The sequence below is a fragment of the Musa acuminata genome, chromosome BXJ2-11 (genome assembly GCF_036884655.1).
Source record: "Musa acuminata AAA Group cultivar baxijiao chromosome BXJ2-11, Cavendish_Baxijiao_AAA, whole genome shotgun sequence".
Taxonomy (NCBI): Eukaryota; Viridiplantae; Streptophyta; class Magnoliopsida; order Zingiberales; family Musaceae; genus Musa; species Musa acuminata.
In genome coordinates, this window is record NC_088348.1 from 30,596,683 (window position 1) to 30,615,816 (window position 19,134).

The following is a 19,134-nucleotide window of genomic DNA, read 5'->3' on the forward strand; positions in this document are numbered from 1 at the left end:
GGATTGTTTTAAGTCAAAATTTGATTATTTGCTCAAATGTTGATTCAGAATCAATCAAGATTTTATTATGTATTTATCTCTAAACAGTTTTAGGAAATATCGATCTCTCGAGGCATTGAGCCTTATAAAATTAGGGTATACTCGATAAAATCCCTTCGATCCCTATCTTAGTTTAGGGAATGAGGTGTTGGCTTAATGCCAAAGTTATTAGAGCCAAATGCACAAAAAGCTTTGGATTCTTCTCCCTTGAGACGACACATTGATGTTGAGAACAATTATGTGCATATCTTAAGGAAAGTCGTGCTATATCGGATTCCTAAGATATACAATAATTATTATATGACTGACAATGTTTGAACGATAATATCATGTTAATCGAATGTCATGTTAATCGTATATGATTAAAATATTTTGGATACAATGTTAATGTGTCGATCATGTGATTGATAACGTATCAATCATATTATTATTTTTCTATCAAGGATAAATATAGTTTCCATTATCAAACCCAAACAAGAAAGAAAGAAAGAAAATAAAAAAAAGTCAAGTAAGAGAAAGAGGAAGAACAAAATGGAAAGATATAAGAAGGAACAATATGAAAAGAAAAAAGGTGGTGGAGGACGATGAGTTTGGCGGTATATAGTGAGCAGTGACTGTGTTGTCGGCAATGGATGAGATGGGTGAAGGCCTTCTTGCATACGCTATTGTCAAGTAAGACTATTACAAAGCTAGAACATACTGAATTCGAGGAACAACCAGGCATGAAGATGGAAGAAACCAAATAGCTAAATCTCCTTCAATGAAAAAACTCAGTAGATCTGAGTTGCAATCAACTCGTTTGCTTTTAAGTATTCATGGACTGCCATCAGTCTCTGTGTTAAGTTAGTTTTTGACTGTGAAGGCTAATTTGGAGCCAACCAGGATATATCTTTTGTTTCTGTTCTAAAATTGACACCATTGATGATGTTCGAATCTAATCAGAGTCTAGTACTTACAAAATTATATTGGGGCACTCCCGATAATGTCCATTTGATACATAAATAAGGGTTCGAATGATTCGACTTATATTTTACAAAATGAAAAGATCTATGTTTAGAAATATAATGAGTTCTTTTATAATCGATTTTGAGTACTATTACTTCTGCAACATTGATTATAAAGAAGATGATGTATCTCTTCCAAAATTGACTATGATCATAATGCATTGAACATAGGATATGATAACATCTAGCTTACTTAGCTATTTATTAAGATGTCAATCATATGATGATGAGACGTTAATCACATGATACCAAAGTGTTGATCACATGACATTGATGTATTAACCACGTATATATTGAGGTGTTGATCATGTGGTGTCTTAAGTGTCGGTAATGTGACATTGAGATATCGATTGTACGATATTATCTACGTGATAGTGAAGTTTCGATCATATCATTATCATTATATTATCATTTGAGCAAATAATGTGAAGGATTAAAAAGGAAAATAAGCTTTATAATCTTTGCAAGCATGCAAATTGTTGGCTCCATTTCAAACTCTATCGATCTCCGATGGTGTAATCGGGAATCAGAGTTGTTGGAAATTAATTCACCAGTATAACTTCATTAAATTAGCAGTAAAATGCAATCATACAAATCAAAGTTCAGCCACTTGTTATGGAGACAATGCAACAGAGAACAACAAAGTGCTGTCTGTTGGTAAACAGCAATCTAGATTGCTCAACTGGCAGTATATGGAGACCTTATCAAAGCGATGTCCAATCAACAAGAAAATAGATAACATGAGGTCCATTGAAATCATTGGAAAGTAGGGAGCAAAAGGTCCTAATATTAATTATTCGACCCATGCATGATATAATAATCATGTTGACTTATTTATATCGAGCATATTCATCTTTAATGACTCGACACATATGACATTCATGTCAACGAAAAATAAAATTAAATCAAACTATCAAATATGTCAACGTCCAAATAGTTTTCACTGATCGTTAATCGTTTATGGTTATGAACGATCAATATAAAAGGTAGGCATGGGTACAATCAATGATATAATCATTCCTTTTTTTCTACTATTTAATTCAGAAGTCCGATGAATCTCATCGAAAACTCTCAATATGTATTATCCACCGGCGCTAAATTTTTACCGTTGATAATTGAACACAATAAATATGGATCAAACATGTTTTATAAATCCAAAATCAATTTTTAAAATATTTTTATAAAATTTATTAAATCCATAATAATATATATGAAATTCTATAATAATTACGAAACACATTAACACGAAAACATACATGATGAATCTATCGAAGTATTTTTCTGAATTAATGAGTATATTGATCTTCCAATTGCTGAATATCATTGAAAACCTTTTTTTTGAATGGGTGAAAAGAAAACTGAATTGATAGTGCAACCGGAGATCATAATCTTATTTATGTTTATAACTATATCTACAATTATACCTCATGATGTTTAATATTTCTAACTTATCTCGTCATCAAATTAGAAATATTACTGATCGTAATTAATTTTCATGAGAATTATATCCCTTAACCAAATAATTTTATATAATTATATCATTTTTAATTTTGATTAATTAAAATAATAACTTAACATGTTTAATTATACATGTGTTCCCCAAAATTCTAACATTCATCTCTATCTTTTTATTGATCTCAATATTGGTACCAAAATATGTCAAATAGAGTACTGTTCCAACAAAGATAGTGACCGGACGTGGCCCACATATGGATAAGGAGGACACCAAAACTCCATTAGGATGATAAAAATTGTAAGAATATCTATTTTTTTTAAGGTTTAAATTAAACTAATATTTATACTAATCTTTTCTTTTTGGATGTTTATGTATACCTATAGGGGCACATTTGCTCTCTCGATTTAAGATTGAATATTATAGTCATTCATCAACGTACAGTCGTTACAAATGGAATGAAAGAATTGGTTCTATGCGATTTCCTGCCGTCCTCCAAATCCAAACCCCTCAGCGGCCATCTTTAAAAGCGTGGGGGTGTACGGAGGATAAGTAGGCCTAAAGGTCGCAGTAAAGTAAATGCGACGCATGTGCCTCTCTCTCTCTCTCTCTCTCTCTCTCTCTCTCTCTCTCCTCTTCCCCTTCTCCTCCTCTTGTCCTTCCACTTCGTTTAGGGTTTATTGTGGTTTGAAATCCAAGACCGGGAAATCTATCGGGGTCAATTTAGTGGCCGCCAACTGCCATCCGGACTCCAAATGCCCCCCAAAGTCCGGACTTGAAGACCGCCATAGAGAGAGAGAGAGCGCGAGTCCGGTGCTGTTGGTCCCATGCGAGCGCGCCTCACGGCGGAGTCGCGGAGCGGGCCCCCTCGTTGCAGCACGGGAGGGGGGCGTCGCGCATGGGGCCTACGCCGCGCAGGTCGTCTATCACGTAGCCTGGCGGGCCCGACCCCGACAGCTGGATGGCTACACGTGTCCTTGTCACTGTCCCCTCGGGCTCCGAGGAGCGTCCATCTTCGACTTGGCTTGGCTCGGCTCGGCTCGGCCTTTAGAGCCGGCGAAGAGGCTCCACCCGCGAGTCACGTGGCCTCTCTGCGTCCGTACGCCGAGCCCGCAAACTGTACGCGGTGGGGCCATCTATTTTGAATAAATATTTGATATAAAAATTGATGATTTTTTTTTATCAATTCCTTAATCCAGAAAAATATTCTATGATATATATATATAGAATTTTATATTAAACTAATATTTATGTGATTAAAAGGAGAAAAAATATTGGATGGATATTTTTTCTAGTATATATTTAATCAATCTAGCATATCAACAACATTCAATCAATCTTGTTTAGTTGGAGTGATTCTTCCATGTGATAGAGACAGTATTAGTAAGCTATGTGGAGGGAGATAGTAGGAGTCACGTGGGTTTCAGGAGAGCACGTGAGGTTTGTACCATCTGCGGTCCGTTACACTTCGTAACACCGATATGGTTTACGAGCCGAGCGCCGAAGCCGAGCCGAGGCCGCGAGACCGGCTTTGGACTGGAAGGTTCCTTGAGAGCCGGTGGGAAACGTTTTCTTGCTAATTTAGCAGTTGTAAGCCATTTACTCTTCTCTCTTCTTTTCTCCTTCTCTCTCCCCCCTCTCCTCTCTCTTGCTCTCCTCCTCCTCCCCCTCGCCTCCCCTCTTCCTCCCCCCAAGAATCCCCTCGCCGGTTCCAATTCTCGCAGATCCGCCGATTTCCCGGCCGATTAGGAGTCATTTTGCGTTCGTCGATTCAATAGAACCCTGGTTTCGTGTTCTTCGTCGCTAAACCCTCACATTTCGACGGCCGCGTCGGTCTCGGTTCTCTGCTCGCAGCATTGTGGTACGGCGTCTCGGATCGTAGAGCTTTGTCTTCGTTCCCTTTGGTTTCTTGCTGCTTCGTTCTGGTCTGTGATTGCATTTGTCTAACGACTGCAAAGAATTGAGATTATGGATTCTGAACTAAGTCATTAAATCGTATTGGAATTTTAATCGGTAGAAGAAACGTTCTTTCCTCGGTCGGATTCTCTTGTTTCTGATTCTGGATTCTGATTTGATGCATTTTCGCTTGCGATCAATCTAGCTTGCTCGCCTGTTCTACTCTGCCCCCCTTCCCTTTTTTTCTAAATTCGAAATCTTGCAGATATCAATATTATGATGTGGGTTAGCATAGAATGGAGTGATTTCTGATGCTAATACATATGCTACCTCCACCTGTTCTCGGATAAACTAGTCAGCGCGAGCTTACGCTTCTCCTTTCTTCTCTAATCTGAAATGGGGGAAGCATCCAGGAACATTCTGTAGAATCAGGTGAGTTTGTGGAATCTGTTGATCACCATGCACAGTTACATCGATCACAATGACTTGATCGGTAATTAGAAACGTTTGGCTTCGGAGACTAATTTTCTTGGATGTCGACCGGCATGTTGCCATAGTCACAAGCTTGCAGGATGCATTGATTTGTGTTGGTGCTGTCATGATCATACTAATTTCTAGCGTAAATTGAAACTGGCCAGCAAAAAAGGGGAGGCAGTTGGAATTGGGCGAATTCCCTGCTCCTCGTTTGATTCGATGCAGTATTTATTGGAGTTCCAAGGGTGAGTGGGTCTCTGTTCTACCAAAGAAATTTGATGGTTTCTTAACTGGTTGGATCAGGTGGCAAGAACTTGATGCGAATCATGGAGGCCGAGCTGTGTTCAGCCCGGACCCTATCTCCGTCGCGGGAGGAAAGTGGTGATGAAGAGCTCTCGGTGCTTCCCAGGCACACCAAGGTCATCGTAACTGGTAACAACAGAACAAAGTCTGTTCTAGTTGGGCTTCAAGGTGTTGTCAAGAAAGCTGTTGGTCTTGGTGGCTGGCACTGGCTGGTGAGTAATTGTTTCCTCTTGCCTAAGAACATTGTCCTTGGAATTCACACACTCTAGTTCTTTGCATCACAGGGTTCAAAATCATTGAATGTTACCAGAGAATGATTATTACCTATTCCTAGAATTCGAGTCTTTAGAAGAATTCTTGCAAGACAGACATCATTCTACTAAGCCAACCATTTCCAAAGTCACTTAAATCTCACTTATTTAGCCACCATCCACTCACTGGTTTCTGTACTTTCATCATCATTCCTCTGTGCATTTTGTCAATAGGTTTATAAATGAATGAAGGTGCAAGACACATTGTTTTGCTAGCTCACGGATCTGTCATTTCTAAAAGTTTTGACCGGATATGCTTGTCATTATCTGTATTTGAATGCCTTGGGAAAAAAAATTTATATGCTAAGACAATTTGCATACATGTGATCAGGTCCTAAAGAATGGGGTGGAGGTGAAACTTCAAAGAAACGCATTGAGCGTCTTAGAAGCTCCTACAGGAAATGAAGACGAGGACGATGAGATTGACTATGACAACTCGTTCTGCAGTAGTTCAGATGTGGGAGACAAAGACATCGATTACTGTAAGTTTTCACCGTTTACTAATTGTCAACTACTCTTTCTTTAACTCGCCACAAGTAAAGAGTACAACTTCTAGGTGGGGTATCCTTTTGTTTTGTGAGTGGTGTACAAGGTAGGGTAATATTTTTATTGTTTGGAAGTGAACTAAAACCAATAGTTACTTATTATTATTATTATTTCAAAATTACCTTGTTTGACAGCTTGCTTAGAGTTTCATAAGCCGACAAAGCCAAGGGTTAGGCACACCAGGCCATGGACATGTTCAGCAAAGTCAAATGGCCGAAGCAGCAACTATCGAGACACTACTCATTCTAATGGTCACAACTCTCAAACGGTGAGAAAATACATATTGCATTTGCATAGTTTGAATTCAGGAGTGGTCGAGAAAAATTAAGCATTTTTAGTGTGTTTGAGAACTTGTGCTTACACTTTGTAGACTATGAACAGAGGGTAAACTTGGCAAAGCTTGGAACACCAACCTTACTGAGATATTGGAGGCGCTTCAATCTTGTATGTTTCTTTTTTTTGCCCGAAAGAACTTGTGTGTTCATTAGATCTTCGGTTTGCTACCTGCGCAGCTTTCTAACATCAAATTCTCTACTGCTAAACAGGTGGGCATCAACCCCAAACCTACAAAGGAGCAGCTGCTCCACGTTGTGCAGAATCACTTCCTCTCGCAGGTACTTGTTCCACTCATTATTCTCCATGCATGCATGAAGAAACTAAAACGCCAGTCATCCACTTGCGCCCAAAAAAAAAAAAGCAAGTGGATGAGATGCAGGTCATCGTCGGCTTCATCCACGCCGCGAAGAGGTTGAAAACCCGCCATAGGAAAAAGAAGGAACAACAAGGTGGTGGGTTGAAGCAGGATTGATGTGAGTATTCACGATATGTAGAACTGGTGGTGGAGTCAGAGATCATGGTGCGAACGCCCAACCAGCTCAAGTGATGTGTCTGCTCACCTACTAATTGTAGTGTAATGATGCTAACCGTGGTGTGTGATGATTTTGTAGTCTTGTACTTAGGGACCTATGTATTAGTCTACTGGTGCCAATCTTCATCTCTGTGAGTCATGTGGGTTAGTTGCATCTTTTTCTTGGGGAAGGTGACGGTGGTGGGACAAGCTGCGTGCAGAGAGAGAGAAAGAGTTACGTACCCGTCTTGTTGTTGGCTGTTGGGCAGTGTGCAAGGCAGGCCGGGAGAATACAATATTCTCCGGGCCTCACGCTCCACTTGTCTTCTCCCACGACCACACCACTCACCATTGGATAAGGCCCGCCCTGCCTGCCTGCGCCACCACCAGCATCAGCAGAAGCAGATAAAAAGTGAGATCAAACTGGATTCTGCTTTTGTTTCGTCGCGCCATTGAATTGCTCAGTTGAGGACTTGATCTGATGTGATGTAGTGAGTGGTTCCATGGTCTATGTAAGCAGGAGGTACAACGGTAAATTGCAGGGACAAGCTTTTTACTTGTGAGCCTGTTGCAAAGTTGTCCTTCTCGTTGGAAACATAGGCAAAGAAATAAAAATCGTAAGCATCGGTTTGTACCTAAATCGAGATTCGGGCCATCCTTGGATGGTACCATATATTCTTTTAATCATACAATGGATGAATTCGTACCTGTCCGGTCATGAAACCGATAATTGAAATTGGATTCCTTGATTTGAGGTTCGAATTCTCGTGTTAAAATATAACTTCCATTGACTACCACTATGAGTCGTTACTCTTTCACCAAAGACATTAAATGTTTGCGTTTGCTACTGTACGACAAATAGGATAACTATTAAAAGCTTCGATACCTGCAGTTATCGCTGTCCCTGCATTCTCAAGTGAGGTGAAAAATTACTCCCCCTCGCGTGGTCTTCCCTCCTTGTATCGAGCGACACTGCAGCCACGAAGCAAAGATGTGCACCATTAAGACTCTTACCAAAAATTGCAGTTTCCCAGCACCAAGATTTTTACACCGATGGGCAGTAAAAAGATCTCATGAAAACTGACCGACCTTGGAACGCATGGCCGAGTCTACCAGAAGGCAGAATTCACCACCAAAATTTGAGTGCGCCACTCGATGCTTCATCTTTTCACCATGAGATGTATCGACAATTCTGATATGCTCCGTATCCCTCAGATGAAGTCTCACCAAGTTTCAAAGTAACCATTCTAATCTCTATCCCGAGGAAGATTATTTGAAGTCTCATGTGAGTGCCTTGAAGGAGCATCAAAATGCAAAAAAGTCATTCACATTTAAGGCGCAACGATCTAACATGAATGGCCTAATGTCCATCAAGAAAGAAAGAAGCTAAGTGGTAAGTGGTGTAACAATGACAAGAGATCAGGAAGCTTTGAGATATATTATTGCACAATAAGGCCATCAAGGGAATAAAATTACCTTGTGCAATAGAGTGAAGCTTCCTTCGTGACAAGTAGATTTTGCAAATTCTAGAACATAACATGTTGGTGTCACAATACCGTACAAAGGTGAGTATTTCGTGACAATCATTCATGAAACAACAAGCACAGGAACAAATAAACAACCAATATGCAAAATGATTAGTCGATTGCATGATCACAGGGATACTAACCCTTATGGAGTTATACATGGTGAATAGTAATTGTCGTGGATATTTACTTTGGCAGTAAAGTATGAGTTCATCTGAGATTTTCGAACTGACCTTGTTTTTGCAGCTTTAGGAGATGGGAGAAGGCAATCAACTCTGCTATTGCCAAAGTGGCCTATAACATCCATGCCTCTTTGAAAATATTCAAGAAAGAATCATAATAATCCTGGTTCCCGCCGACGAGATGCTGAGCCCGACCTGGATCATATGCATGCCACAAATTCAGGAGAAGTATATTATTTTTCCAAAAGGTTCTCTGGCCTGATTGATGATAAGTTTGATGAAAAACACAACCTGAGATCTGAAAGAAACAAAGAAAATATCCTCCAAAGGACGATAGAGAAGCACTACCATTTTTAACAAGATAATGGAAAAAAGAGCCAGAACAAGTCTAATATAAATAATTACTTAGATTGCTCAACAGGATTTTTGTTGTTGAGTTTGCGTAGAATAGCAACATCTATGCTACAACAAAAGGCAAGTGGCTATAGTATGCGACCGATGTCATGACAAAAATTAACCCTGAGCATTCATTTTAAAATGAATGATCTAACAAACATAGAACTTTGCAAGATTTACAGATCAGAAATCTCTTCATGTGTTGCAATGCAACTTCGAGTGGCAAAAGCTAGCGTAACATAAGCCAGTTACTACCTACTTCATGAACATGAAAACTGGCTACTGCACACATGGCTACCAAAAGAAGCTTCAAGAAAGCTTAGCTAACTTCTGAAGAAAAAAATGCAGCAACTGTAGTGGGATGAACCCAGAAAGCTTTGTTCAATGATATCATGCTCAACATTAAAGCAGAGATAACTGGAAAAAAATTAGCTCTAAATCAGTCCTGTAGCTCCTCATTCATGAATGCATTAAAATGTAACTTTCCATCTCCATTACGCAAATAATTCCCAACATGTATACAGTTATAGGGTTTGTAAATGTGACTTACAAACTGAGACAAATATGTGAACTGTGCTGCCAATCTCAATCCAACTAGAGCCTGGCATCTCGATGCCACAGATATACCTCATCCTCACCCTTTGCAAATCCTCCCAACAAGCTTCAGCTACATAGATTTTTGACAAGAGCATATAATTCACTGATTTGTTTTGCCTCCATACAGATATGATGCCTCCAAGAATATTTTCATCAGGCTGACACGGCATATTAGCTCTACCAAGTAGATCAGCTAGACAAAGCAGACTATTCTGATCTTGGATACATTTGATAATCCATTATCATCATAGAACTGAAATTGTGTGGTCATCTACAAGCCCAGCATGACTGCATGCAGCGAGGAAGCATGGATAATACAATTCTGTAGGGCTAACATGTTTGTTGTATGAATAGCTAATCCAATATAGGTGTAAGAATATCAGCGAAAACTAGTCCACCAAAACAGGTGTATATATCAAAGATATGCATGGGTGCATTGTGGATCCTCATAAGCAATAATAAAGAAATTTTCAATCCACACAGAAGCTTCAAACCTGCATTTTTACACCATAACCATGCACATCTATACCCTCACTGATTGCTGCCACAGCGGCACAGGAGCTGAGATAACTAGCAAGTGTTGATTCATCAAGTCTCATAACCTACATTATAACATTGTAACAGACAACGTCTCTAGCAACCATTCCATCGAAAACCTGGCGAGCATCATCTATCACAATGCATTCCAACTACATCAGTATCAAGAGCCAATTTCACAACCAGGCAATGAGGCTGCCTTCTAAATCCCAACAACACCAAGTCTTTCAAAATGATCCCATCAAAGTATCCTTTGAGGAAACGACATTTTGGATACATCGATAAGGGCAGCCAGACTTAACAGTCAGACAACCAATTGCTCCCCGAACAAGACAGGACATAATCCAAGAAAGCGTAGTGACGTTATGCAGTCAAGCTTTGACGAGACTAGTATTTCTCTGTTAGATAAGCACTGAAAAACCGAATCCATTCATAATGAATCACCAAAACCTAGTTTGCCAGAAGCTAGCAAACTGATTGGAGAACGACACAGCGTCGGAGACGTGAAATCGCCACACCAGTATATTCTAAAAGGAACAATGATTCTCTTGGACATACCATCGAACAAATGCCGTGCGGATGCAAGGAAACCAGAACCCACGCGCATGTCGCAGTCGCCGACGAGCAGCTCATGCGAAAACCCCACACGACGCTTAATTCTCAGCAGTGACAGCAACTCTTCTCTTATAAAAGCAAGAATCAACATTACCCCTTTTTTCATGTGGTAAGAAATGATCGGTATTTTGAATATTAGAAAACCTTAAAAATACGATGCTTTGCGACAAAACCTCATTTTCTTTTTCAGATTACGGTATAAAAAATAATAATAATGTGCAAATATTTAATTCTTATTCGAAAAAAAAACCATTTCATAAGAAAAACAAACGAATATCAAAGTGTAAATTATATCGAAAAATAATTTTGATAGCTTATTTTTGCAAAAAAAAAATCTTTTTTTTTTTCAATTTAACCACAAAGTATCCTAAAGCATAAATTAAGATTATATTTGCCCATTTGGTGGTTGGTAATTAGTTGCATACAGCATAGTTTATTTATGTTCTAATGTTTGTATAGAGAATATATATATATATATATATATATATATATATATATATATATATATATATATATATATATATATATATACACACATATGTACATGAAAGCAATAAATGTGATAAACAAAAATTTCCTCAAAAAATCTGCATTTGCAAATTACTTATTTACATATGTTTGGATCACCTCTGCCTAAACAAATAAATTATGTTAAATGATTTTTCTTACCTATAATTGTTATTTGACTGGTTAGTCATCGTCTTGATCAACTCTCGGACCGGTACGTATCATCCATTTCGGATTGTTTAGGAAAATACGATAATAATAATAAGTATTAGGTAGGTTAAAGGTGATATATATTAAATTCTTTCTTAATGTCTGAACTTTTTAGGATTTTTATCACCAAATCCAAACATTTATCATTCTATCTTATGTGGCCATGAGCTCTCACTTTGTCTCACCTGTTCGGTTGCAGGTGCCACCCAATCCAACTGAGGACACACACACGACTGATGGGCTGCTTTCCGGCCAACAATTACCGTCATACCATACGATGGGCCGACGAGCTCAGCACAAACCCATAAACTGGCGTCCTCGAGCCACCGCTACTAATGAACTCGCATATTGTACGGCATCCTACGATCCTATCTGGCATCGCGAGGAGGGAGGGAGGGCAATCTCGTAGTTTGAGACAAGTCCTGTGGGCATTCCGGTAAAGAAAACTTCCCTTCCATCATGCATTAGAAAATCTCTGCATCTGTCTGCACTTTACCCCACTTAGCCAGCACCCTAAAAAAGGATGACCTACGAATGGGTCCCGGTGCCGTAGTTCAATCAACAGACAGGTGTTGGCTTGGGTAAATATAGGGCAGGTGTTGGTCTAACAAATCATCGTTTGAGATGGAAAAGCCTAATAGATTAATAGTAAAAGAGAAGTATTCCAGGGATCGAGAGAGCGAGCGAGCGAGCGAGAGAGAGAGAGAGAGAGAGAGAGAGAGAGAGGGAAGGAAGCCATAACCACACCCGACTGCTTCCTGCCGCGCCGCCCAAATCCGTGCTCCCTCCTTCTGCAATCAGCTCGGCGGCTGTCGATCGGCCATGCGGATTCGGAAATGCGCCTCCCAGCTGTTGGGCACGCGGCGCGCCGGCTCTCCTTCTCGACTCACTGCCGGGCTCAACTCCTCGCCGCCGCCCCGGACGTTGTCGTGGGACTCCGAGGCGTCTTCTTCCTCCGCCGCCGCGGGCCTCCTCTGCGAGTTGAACCGGTCCCCATGGGATGATCCGATGTGCCTCGAGCTCATAGCTGCGTGTGATCCGGTAAGATCCACCCTTCCAACCTTCTTTGTCTCTTTCCTTTGGATTCAAAACCCCTTCCTTTCGGCTTCTGAATCAGCTTGGAAACCCTAAATTTCAATTATTTGCGGCCTATTGTCCTACTCCTCGCATTTTCTCGAGAAGGTGATGCTTCCTCCAACAGTTAGGGTTTTTTGTTCCTTCTTGCTCCCCGTCTCCACTAATGCTCGAAATAAATCCGGTTGCGAGTAGTGGAACAGTAGTCGATGTCGGGAGGCAATGCCAGTTGCCTTTCTGCATCTTCTGCTGGTATTTATTTGCGGAAGCTCCGCTTTCGATTCGAGAAAGAAGAGGACATTAATTCAGAGACATGGAAACCCTAGTTGCTCGATCGATCACAATAGAGCACTCCCAAGTCCTACGCAGTCGCTCCGATCAAGTTTTCGACTTTCTTTCTTTCTTTGTCTGCGGATTTTTGTTCCCGGTTCGACGGGGATTCGACCTGACACCGATGGCAGGAAGAAGAGGAGGACGACGGGGGCATTCTGGGAAATGGCGTGAAAGCTGAAGTGGGCGAGCCGAGGGGCAATCCTGGAAATCGAATCAAATATGATGCCGCTGCAGTATCCTGCGTTCTCAAGAGGTAAGCATCAAACCTAGCCCTTGTACTCTTCCTCCCCCTCGCCTTTCTCCTGTGCTCGGCTCCCCAAACCATTTGGAAAAGCGGCGCAGTGCAGCTGTAGATTCTCATGCCGGAAGCCGATGCTTCTTCTGGCAGGGAAGCAAGCATGAAGTGGTCGGGGGATAAGGTAGAAGAGAAAGCACGGAAGAAGGACGGGGCAAAGATGACGAAGAAGAAGAAGAAAGGCAATGTCCTCCAAACAAAAGGCGGAGTTGCGGCTACGGAGGCCTCTCTGAGCTGCAAGAAGAGCGACGGCAAAGGTTGGCACTGTAAGCGGCCGGCGCACCGCCCGCACTCGCTATGCAATTACCATCTCACCCAGCTCCGCTCCTACACCTGCAGCCCCGGTCATGGCAAGGCTGCGGAATCACCACCCAGCGAATGCCAAGGCGGCGTGAGCCGTAGACAGAAGAAGACCAACACGGCTGGAGCCGATTCCAACATGTACTATTACTATTCAGGCTTCGGCCCTTGGCGAGCAAAGACGAGAAGTCGTCAGGCTACCGATGATGATGATGATGAAGAAGAAGAAGAACAAGAAGACGGGAAGGAGATTTTGAAATCCGGCAACGGGTGCGATGCGGACGCCCCCGCAATGGCTGGCGAGAACGAGGAGAACAGTGACGAAGACAAGGGTGACAACAGCGGGAGGGATAGGGAGGGGAGCAAGAGGAGCCACAGGAAGAGAGGGAGGAAGAGGATGAAGGCTCGGTCTCTCAAGTCCTTACTTTGATATGTATCTTTTGGTTGCTGTTGTCGTAATGTGTTTGCTAAACACGGATATTGCATGGTTTGCACGTCTAAGAATTGCCATTTTGTTTGGTCGTGTTGCATGGGCCGGGCTTGGGTCTGGTTCGGCCCGTCATCACTTTTCGACGGATACCTGATGTGCTTCTTGATGACTGCGTCACACCCATCTTCTGTCGTGAAGGCATTCTTGACCCTCCTCGTCGTCAGCATCATCGTGGCTGCTGGTAGAAATTGGATTCTCTCTCGCATCTTCTTCTTCACTAGCCGCAACGGCGCCATTACAGCTGAGGAGAGGAGCTGGAGGAGGTGGTGGTGGCATGGCGAGTGCGGGTGGTGTGCCAACCTCTTTACAGAGCCAACCCTTACGGTCGCTCTTCTTGCATCGGTTGGACCTCTTCCTTCGCCTTCCTCGTCATCTTTTTTTGTCTGCTTTGCCTTCTCCTTCCCCTCGCTTATAAAATCGGATACGCTGCTGTAGAAACTTCTGCGGCAGAGTCGTGTTTTGAGCTTCCACGAGGTTGTTCCGGCGACAAGGGCTCGTCTTTGACCGAGATGCCACTTCCCGTGATGCCCTCCCTCACGCTCGTCGTCTTCCTCGACTTTGATGGCCTCTGCTGGGGTGCCGCATCTCCATCCTCCGCTTTCTGCAGCGGCAGGAACGTACAGAAGCCCCAGCCAGTAGCCAGTTCCCAGTAATGACGATTCGAGTCCCGAAAAAGAGAGTGTTAAGGTGCGAGGAGAGGAGGTAAAAAAGAATGGAACACGGAAGGACGGATATGACCCTTAAAACAAATGACAAGGTCGGATGGAGACCCCGATGGATCTAGGGTTTCCTCCCTCCATGATCCATGCTCCTCGGCCCTCGCCACAGCCCTAGAAACCATAACGATGCTCCATCACATCCCACTAATTAACAATAAAAATCATATCATAAATCCGTCAAATGGCCGGAAGGCGAAATCTGGAATCTACACGATTCAACATCTTCTGATTGATCGTGGATTCTTTCTAATCTTCAGATGACAAGAGGAACGAATGAAGTACAGAAACGGACGTGAAGAAAGGAGCAGCGGAATTAAGGAATCCCGCAGAGACGACGAGTAGATGTTTATTAGGTTGATACAGAGAAAAGCGGAGGCATTGTTCGAACCTGAGGAAGGTGGAGACCAGCCATCACATCCCACGGCGAGCAGTGGACCTGGCAGCCCACCACCCCGGCAGCCGCGGTGGGAGCCGACCCCTCCGTCTCCCACGTCTCCAGCGGCGGCGAACACCAATGCGGATACCAAGCAGCTACTGGAAGAGAAGGAAGTGGGGGTGGGGTTGACCTCTCGCCAATCCCAACAGCTTCGGAGCTAAAGGTCTTGTTCCTTCCTCTGATCAGAGTTGGGACCAATCTCTCTCTCTCTCTCCTGCCCTTCTTGAATTGTTTGTCCCATATCGAACCGATTAAACCAATGTGTGGCACAATTCAAGATCGGTTTTACAATAATAATAATAATAATAAATTTCAAGACAAATGCATAATACAAATATTATTATAATTAATAAGTTTTATATTTATTTTCTGTACAAAATCATACTAATAAATAAACACAAAATCCTACGTTAGAATGTAAAAATAAAATTATTTATCATTTTAAATAAATTTTGAAAGCGAATTTGATTTTGTATGACACCCCAATACCACACACACAAATCAGATAGAATAGATTTGCAAGATGTGGTTATATAAAAGCAAAATACAACACACTATCAAATTGGCAGAAACAAAGCATTGCTTGATGCCATTTGCCTTCGTACCCACATTGCCTGTACAACATCATATATCCCTACAACACATAGCTTAGCTTGTCGAGGGATCCCTTCAACACATCCCTTCCTTTCAGTCGTCACAACACTGTTCGTACAAACAAACAACAATGTCTGTAATCGGACTATCTTTCACTTCCTCCTCAAATCGATCACAATCACGCTTATGTTGTCCGCGCTTCTCCTCGCCAGTGCAAGCCTGGCTAACAGCACCGCCGCCAGAGAGCACCGCGCGTCGGATGCTTGTTCTTGCTCTCGTCCACCAGCAGTCGCGGCCCCGCCATCGACATCTTCGGCGCCACTTGATCGGTCTGCTTCTTCCAAGCACCGTCGAGCCACGTCACATGCTACGTCGTTGGGCAGCACGTCCCACAGCCCGTCGCTGGCCATGATTAGGCACTCGTCCTCGGCTGTTCTCTCCACCACGCATATCTCCGGTTCGGATATCACGAAGGGTTTCAAGTACTTGTCACCTGCGATGGTGCAGTCAAACAGCTATTGCTAAAATGGATACTACTCCTACAGAAATGTGCCTGGTGATCAATAGTACTGATCACAAATAGAACCTCAACACCTATAATTTACACTATATAACCCAAAAGGAGAGATAAAAGAAAGAAACTCTTGTTATAATTGATTAGAAGCTTTAGTGAAGCCAATCATTTCTTTCTCTGGAAATAGAAGGCCTAAAGATGCAACAAGTAACATGATTCAGTCAATAGTTGGCATTGTTGATTGCTCGTTCTTAACAGTAACATGTCAAGTGAAATGCATTATAAACCGTGAAAACTGCATGAAAAGCAAAAGGAATACAGATTATTGAGAGTAAATAATCTAAACACATATGGGGGTCACAGAAGGCTCAACCAGCACAAGCAACCTGAGAGAAAGTTAATATGAATTAATAGCAACTTTAATTTTTAATAGCCTGAATAAAAATTAAACATAAGACCTTCTGCTTGGATATTATTTTAAATTTTCGAATACCATTAATTCATCTAAAAACTTAGCCCAATAAAAGGGATATGATCTACAATTTAAAAAGTAACCTCACCATAGCTGACACCTGAAAGATGTCAGGAGAGAAGTTCACATAAATAGCATTTCCAATTTCTAGGGAATTCTCAAAAACGAAACTTTGATTAATTCTTCCAATCATGCATTAATTAGCAAACTCTCCCTCATGGCATGCGTTGCTGAAAACTTTAACACCAGCTACGACAAGCATATATGAAGATGACAAAGAAATCCAAATTGCAACAGCAATCTGCAATCCAGTAGTTCTTCCTTTTGTCGCATCAAGTTATACTCGCTAAAGTTGTTTGATTCATCAACGTTTGGAAGAGTTATAACAAGTTATCAGCAGATGGATCATGTCATACGAAAGCAATCAACCAAGATTTAGTGCAGACGTACTTAGTCTATTGGTTCAAGGTAAGAAGATGAGATCGCAGGAGAAATCAAACCTAACGCCCGTGACATGGCGAGCATGCCATGGACGCGAGCGCCATTCAAATATATCACCCGCCCGCCCGCCGCTTCTATTCTCGCCAGCTCATCAGGCCGGTCCGGCTGCCAAATAAATTAGTATTAGCCGTCTTTTAAGGTCGCCTAATACATCGTGTTAGCGTTGCAGTATCAAATTCTCGATTCGACACGCATACATCAAGACCACACGCGTCGCACCGAGAAGGGATCGGTTAGAGCACCGCTTCCCAATACCACCACCCTGATCACGTGCCACCGAGAATTGCACGGAAGGAAATGCCCCTTCGTAACCGTAAACAATTACAGGGGGTGCCACTAAACTGACCTTGTGGTCGGAGGAAAGCGGCACCGCTTGGCCGCCGCGGCTGAGCACCGCCCGCGAGTCCCCGCAGTTGGCCACAACGACCCGGTCCACACCGACAAGCGCCACCACCGCCGTCGAACCGACGATCTCCGACTCGATCCCCGACCGCTCGCAGCCGCAGGGCGGCAACCCTATCTTACCGCACGCGCAGGCCGCTAGCGCCAGCTCGTCCATCCGTGCGAAGCTCCGTCCCACCGCAGCCCTCGTCCGAGCCATGTCCTCCTCCTCCGTTGCTGCGGCCATCTCCCGGCCGAGCTCTTCCGCCAGCAGCACATGCATCCAGTCCTTACACAGTGCTGCGACCTGCGCCGCGAGAACGGTCAAGATCACCCGTAAATGACGATTAGAAGACGAAGAACCTATTTGGAGCTGCGAGATTTACGTGGTAGCCGCCGTGGCCGTCGAAGACGGCGAAGAAATGGAGCGGTCCGCTGCCTTGGGGCCGGAAAAAACCCGGCCAGACCGAGACGGCGTCCTCCATCTCCCTCGACCGTCCGGTCAGTGATATAATCCCGTACGCCACCGAGGGTTCCACAACCGCAGGCGCCGACCGAGAACTCGACGCGATCTCTGGAAGGCCAGGTTCTCCGCCGGATGCCGAGACTGTGGAAGGGGACGATGACGAGGTCGTGACCAAAGACGAGTTCGCCGGCGGGGTAGGAAGAGGGGCTTCGTTACCGGCGGTCTGTCCTTCGAGGGGCTCCGACTCCCGGAAGGCCTCCTGCCGCTTCCCCGTCCTCCTCGAACTAGGGGGGGAGGCGCCTTCGGCGGCAGACACGAATTGGCACATCTCGATCCGTCGGCGCCGCGCACCGCGGCATTTCTCGGGTGTGTCACCTTCGCCAGCCATCTCCAGGCAGGCGACGGCCATTAACCGCTGGGATCGGCGTGAGGGATGGAGGGCGGCGTCGAGATCTGAGCCCAGCCGTCGATCATCTCCCGTAGGTGGGTTGTCTCTGTTTGTAGGACTGGGAGGGGACGCACTTAGGCCAGAAGAAAGGAGGTCATCCTTAAATGCACGAGGTGATTAAATTCGCGAGAGAAAGCTGTTCGCTGTGCTTCTCGTCGCAGGAAGCTCGATGTGGCAGTCACCGATAGCGATGTACTGATACGTGTACCAGGTTAGGCGTAGTCGTCGTGACCTCTCAGAGGACCGTTCCGTTTACGACGTGTCCCACCAATATAACGCAATTCGTGTCGAGAACATTAACATCCCAAATTGTAGGAAAAACGTACGGCGTTATCCTAATTTATTTTAAGCTCACAAAACACCGTTACAGGATTCCATCAGGCTATCGTTTTAGTGACAGCATCAATTGGGTCGGACGCGGTGATCAGCGACGGATGGTTGTCGTAACGCGTGTCTCTGCCGTCGCCTTCTTCACACGATGCCGTTCCATGGCGCACGTAAGCGATAGAATAATACAGAGGAACGACATGCGTCGCGAGCATCTCAGAAGTCTCCGCAACTCGACAAAAGAAGCGGAGTTTCAACAAAACAAAAGAGGAAATAAAAGTTAAAAAGTAGTTCGTGCGGCCAACGGCGAGAGGACACTACGAGGGTCCGACTGCCGTCGG

General features: G+C 43.5%; 3 protein-coding genes and 1 long non-coding RNA gene across 5 annotated transcripts; 2 read left to right on the forward strand and 2 right to left on the reverse strand.

Annotated features, from left to right (window-relative positions):
• Positions 1 to 4,112: 4,112 nt before the first annotated feature.
• On the forward strand, positions 4,113 to 7,020 carry LOC135626768 (uncharacterized). Of its 2 annotated transcripts, XM_065132373.1 has the most exons (8): positions 4,114 to 4,357; positions 4,658 to 4,824; positions 5,170 to 5,381; positions 5,812 to 5,962; positions 6,161 to 6,294; positions 6,408 to 6,470; positions 6,572 to 6,640; positions 6,724 to 7,020. In XM_065132373.1, the coding sequence occupies exons 3-8, from the start codon at positions 5,184 to 5,186 to the stop codon at positions 6,832 to 6,834; spliced, it is 726 nt and encodes a 241-aa protein (XP_064988445.1). In that variant the 5' UTR covers positions 4,114 to 4,357; positions 4,658 to 4,824; positions 5,170 to 5,183; the 3' UTR covers positions 6,835 to 7,020. The 2 variants fall into 2 exon arrangements, with proteins under 2 accessions (XP_064988446.1, XP_064988445.1); XM_065132374.1 differs by lacking the exon at positions 4,658 to 4,824 and having other exon boundaries at positions 4,113 to 4,357.
• Positions 7,021 to 7,446: 426 nt separating this feature from the next.
• On the reverse strand, positions 7,447 to 10,837 carry LOC135626769 (uncharacterized). Its single transcript, XR_010492428.1, has 4 exons — positions 9,528 to 10,837; positions 8,633 to 8,776; positions 7,963 to 8,166; positions 7,447 to 7,845 (listed from the first exon to the last, which is right to left on the reverse strand). It is a non-coding gene; the product is annotated as an uncharacterized LOC135626769 (long non-coding RNA).
• Positions 10,838 to 12,130: 1,293 nt separating this feature from the next.
• LOC135627105 (uncharacterized) lies at positions 12,131 to 14,001 on the forward strand. The gene is made up of 3 exons (XM_065133063.1): positions 12,131 to 12,484; positions 12,979 to 13,103; positions 13,239 to 14,001. The coding sequence occupies exons 1-3, from the start codon at positions 12,266 to 12,268 to the stop codon at positions 13,873 to 13,875; spliced, it is 981 nt and encodes a 326-aa protein (XP_064989135.1). The 5' UTR covers positions 12,131 to 12,265; the 3' UTR covers positions 13,876 to 14,001.
• Positions 14,002 to 15,594: 1,593 nt separating this feature from the next.
• LOC135626771 (probable protein phosphatase 2C 68) lies at positions 15,595 to 18,570 on the reverse strand. Its single transcript, XM_065132375.1, has 4 exons — positions 17,939 to 18,570; positions 17,518 to 17,859; positions 17,171 to 17,276; positions 15,595 to 16,177 (listed from the first exon to the last, which is right to left on the reverse strand). The coding sequence occupies exons 1-4, from the start codon at positions 18,425 to 18,427 to the stop codon at positions 15,837 to 15,839; spliced, it is 1,278 nt and encodes a 425-aa protein (XP_064988447.1). The 5' UTR covers positions 18,428 to 18,570; the 3' UTR covers positions 15,595 to 15,836.
• Positions 18,571 to 19,134: the final 564 nt, after the last annotated feature.

Excerpts from the sequence above, each read along its gene's own strand:
- LOC135626771 (XM_065132375.1), bottom strand. The coding sequence starts at position 18,427 with ATGGCCGTCGCCTGCCTGGAGATGGCTGGCGAAGGTGACACACCCGAG. Across the intron at positions 17,277-17,517 it reads CGCTTTCCTCCGACCACAAG|CCGGACCGGCCTGATGAGCT; the intron begins GTCAGTTTAGTG and ends TTTATTTGGCAG. Across the intron at positions 16,178-17,170 it reads CGCCATGTCACGGGCGTTAG|GTGACAAGTACTTGAAACCC; the intron begins GTTTGATTTCTC and ends GCACCATCGCAG.
- LOC135626768 (XM_065132374.1), top strand. The coding sequence starts at position 5,184 with ATGCGAATCATGGAGGCCGAGCTGTGTTCAGCCCGGACCCTATCTCCG. Across the intron at positions 5,963-6,160 it reads AGACAAAGACATCGATTACT|CTTGCTTAGAGTTTCATAAG; the intron begins GTAAGTTTTCAC and ends CTTGTTTGACAG. Across the intron at positions 6,295-6,407 it reads ATGGTCACAACTCTCAAACG|AGGGTAAACTTGGCAAAGCT; the intron begins GTGAGAAAATAC and ends GACTATGAACAG.
- LOC135627105 (XM_065133063.1), top strand. The coding sequence starts at position 12,266 with ATGCGGATTCGGAAATGCGCCTCCCAGCTGTTGGGCACGCGGCGCGCC. Across the intron at positions 12,485-12,978 it reads TCATAGCTGCGTGTGATCCG|GAAGAAGAGGAGGACGACGG; the intron begins GTAAGATCCACC and ends CACCGATGGCAG. Across the intron at positions 13,104-13,238 it reads GTATCCTGCGTTCTCAAGAG|GGAAGCAAGCATGAAGTGGT; the intron begins GTAAGCATCAAA and ends TTCTTCTGGCAG.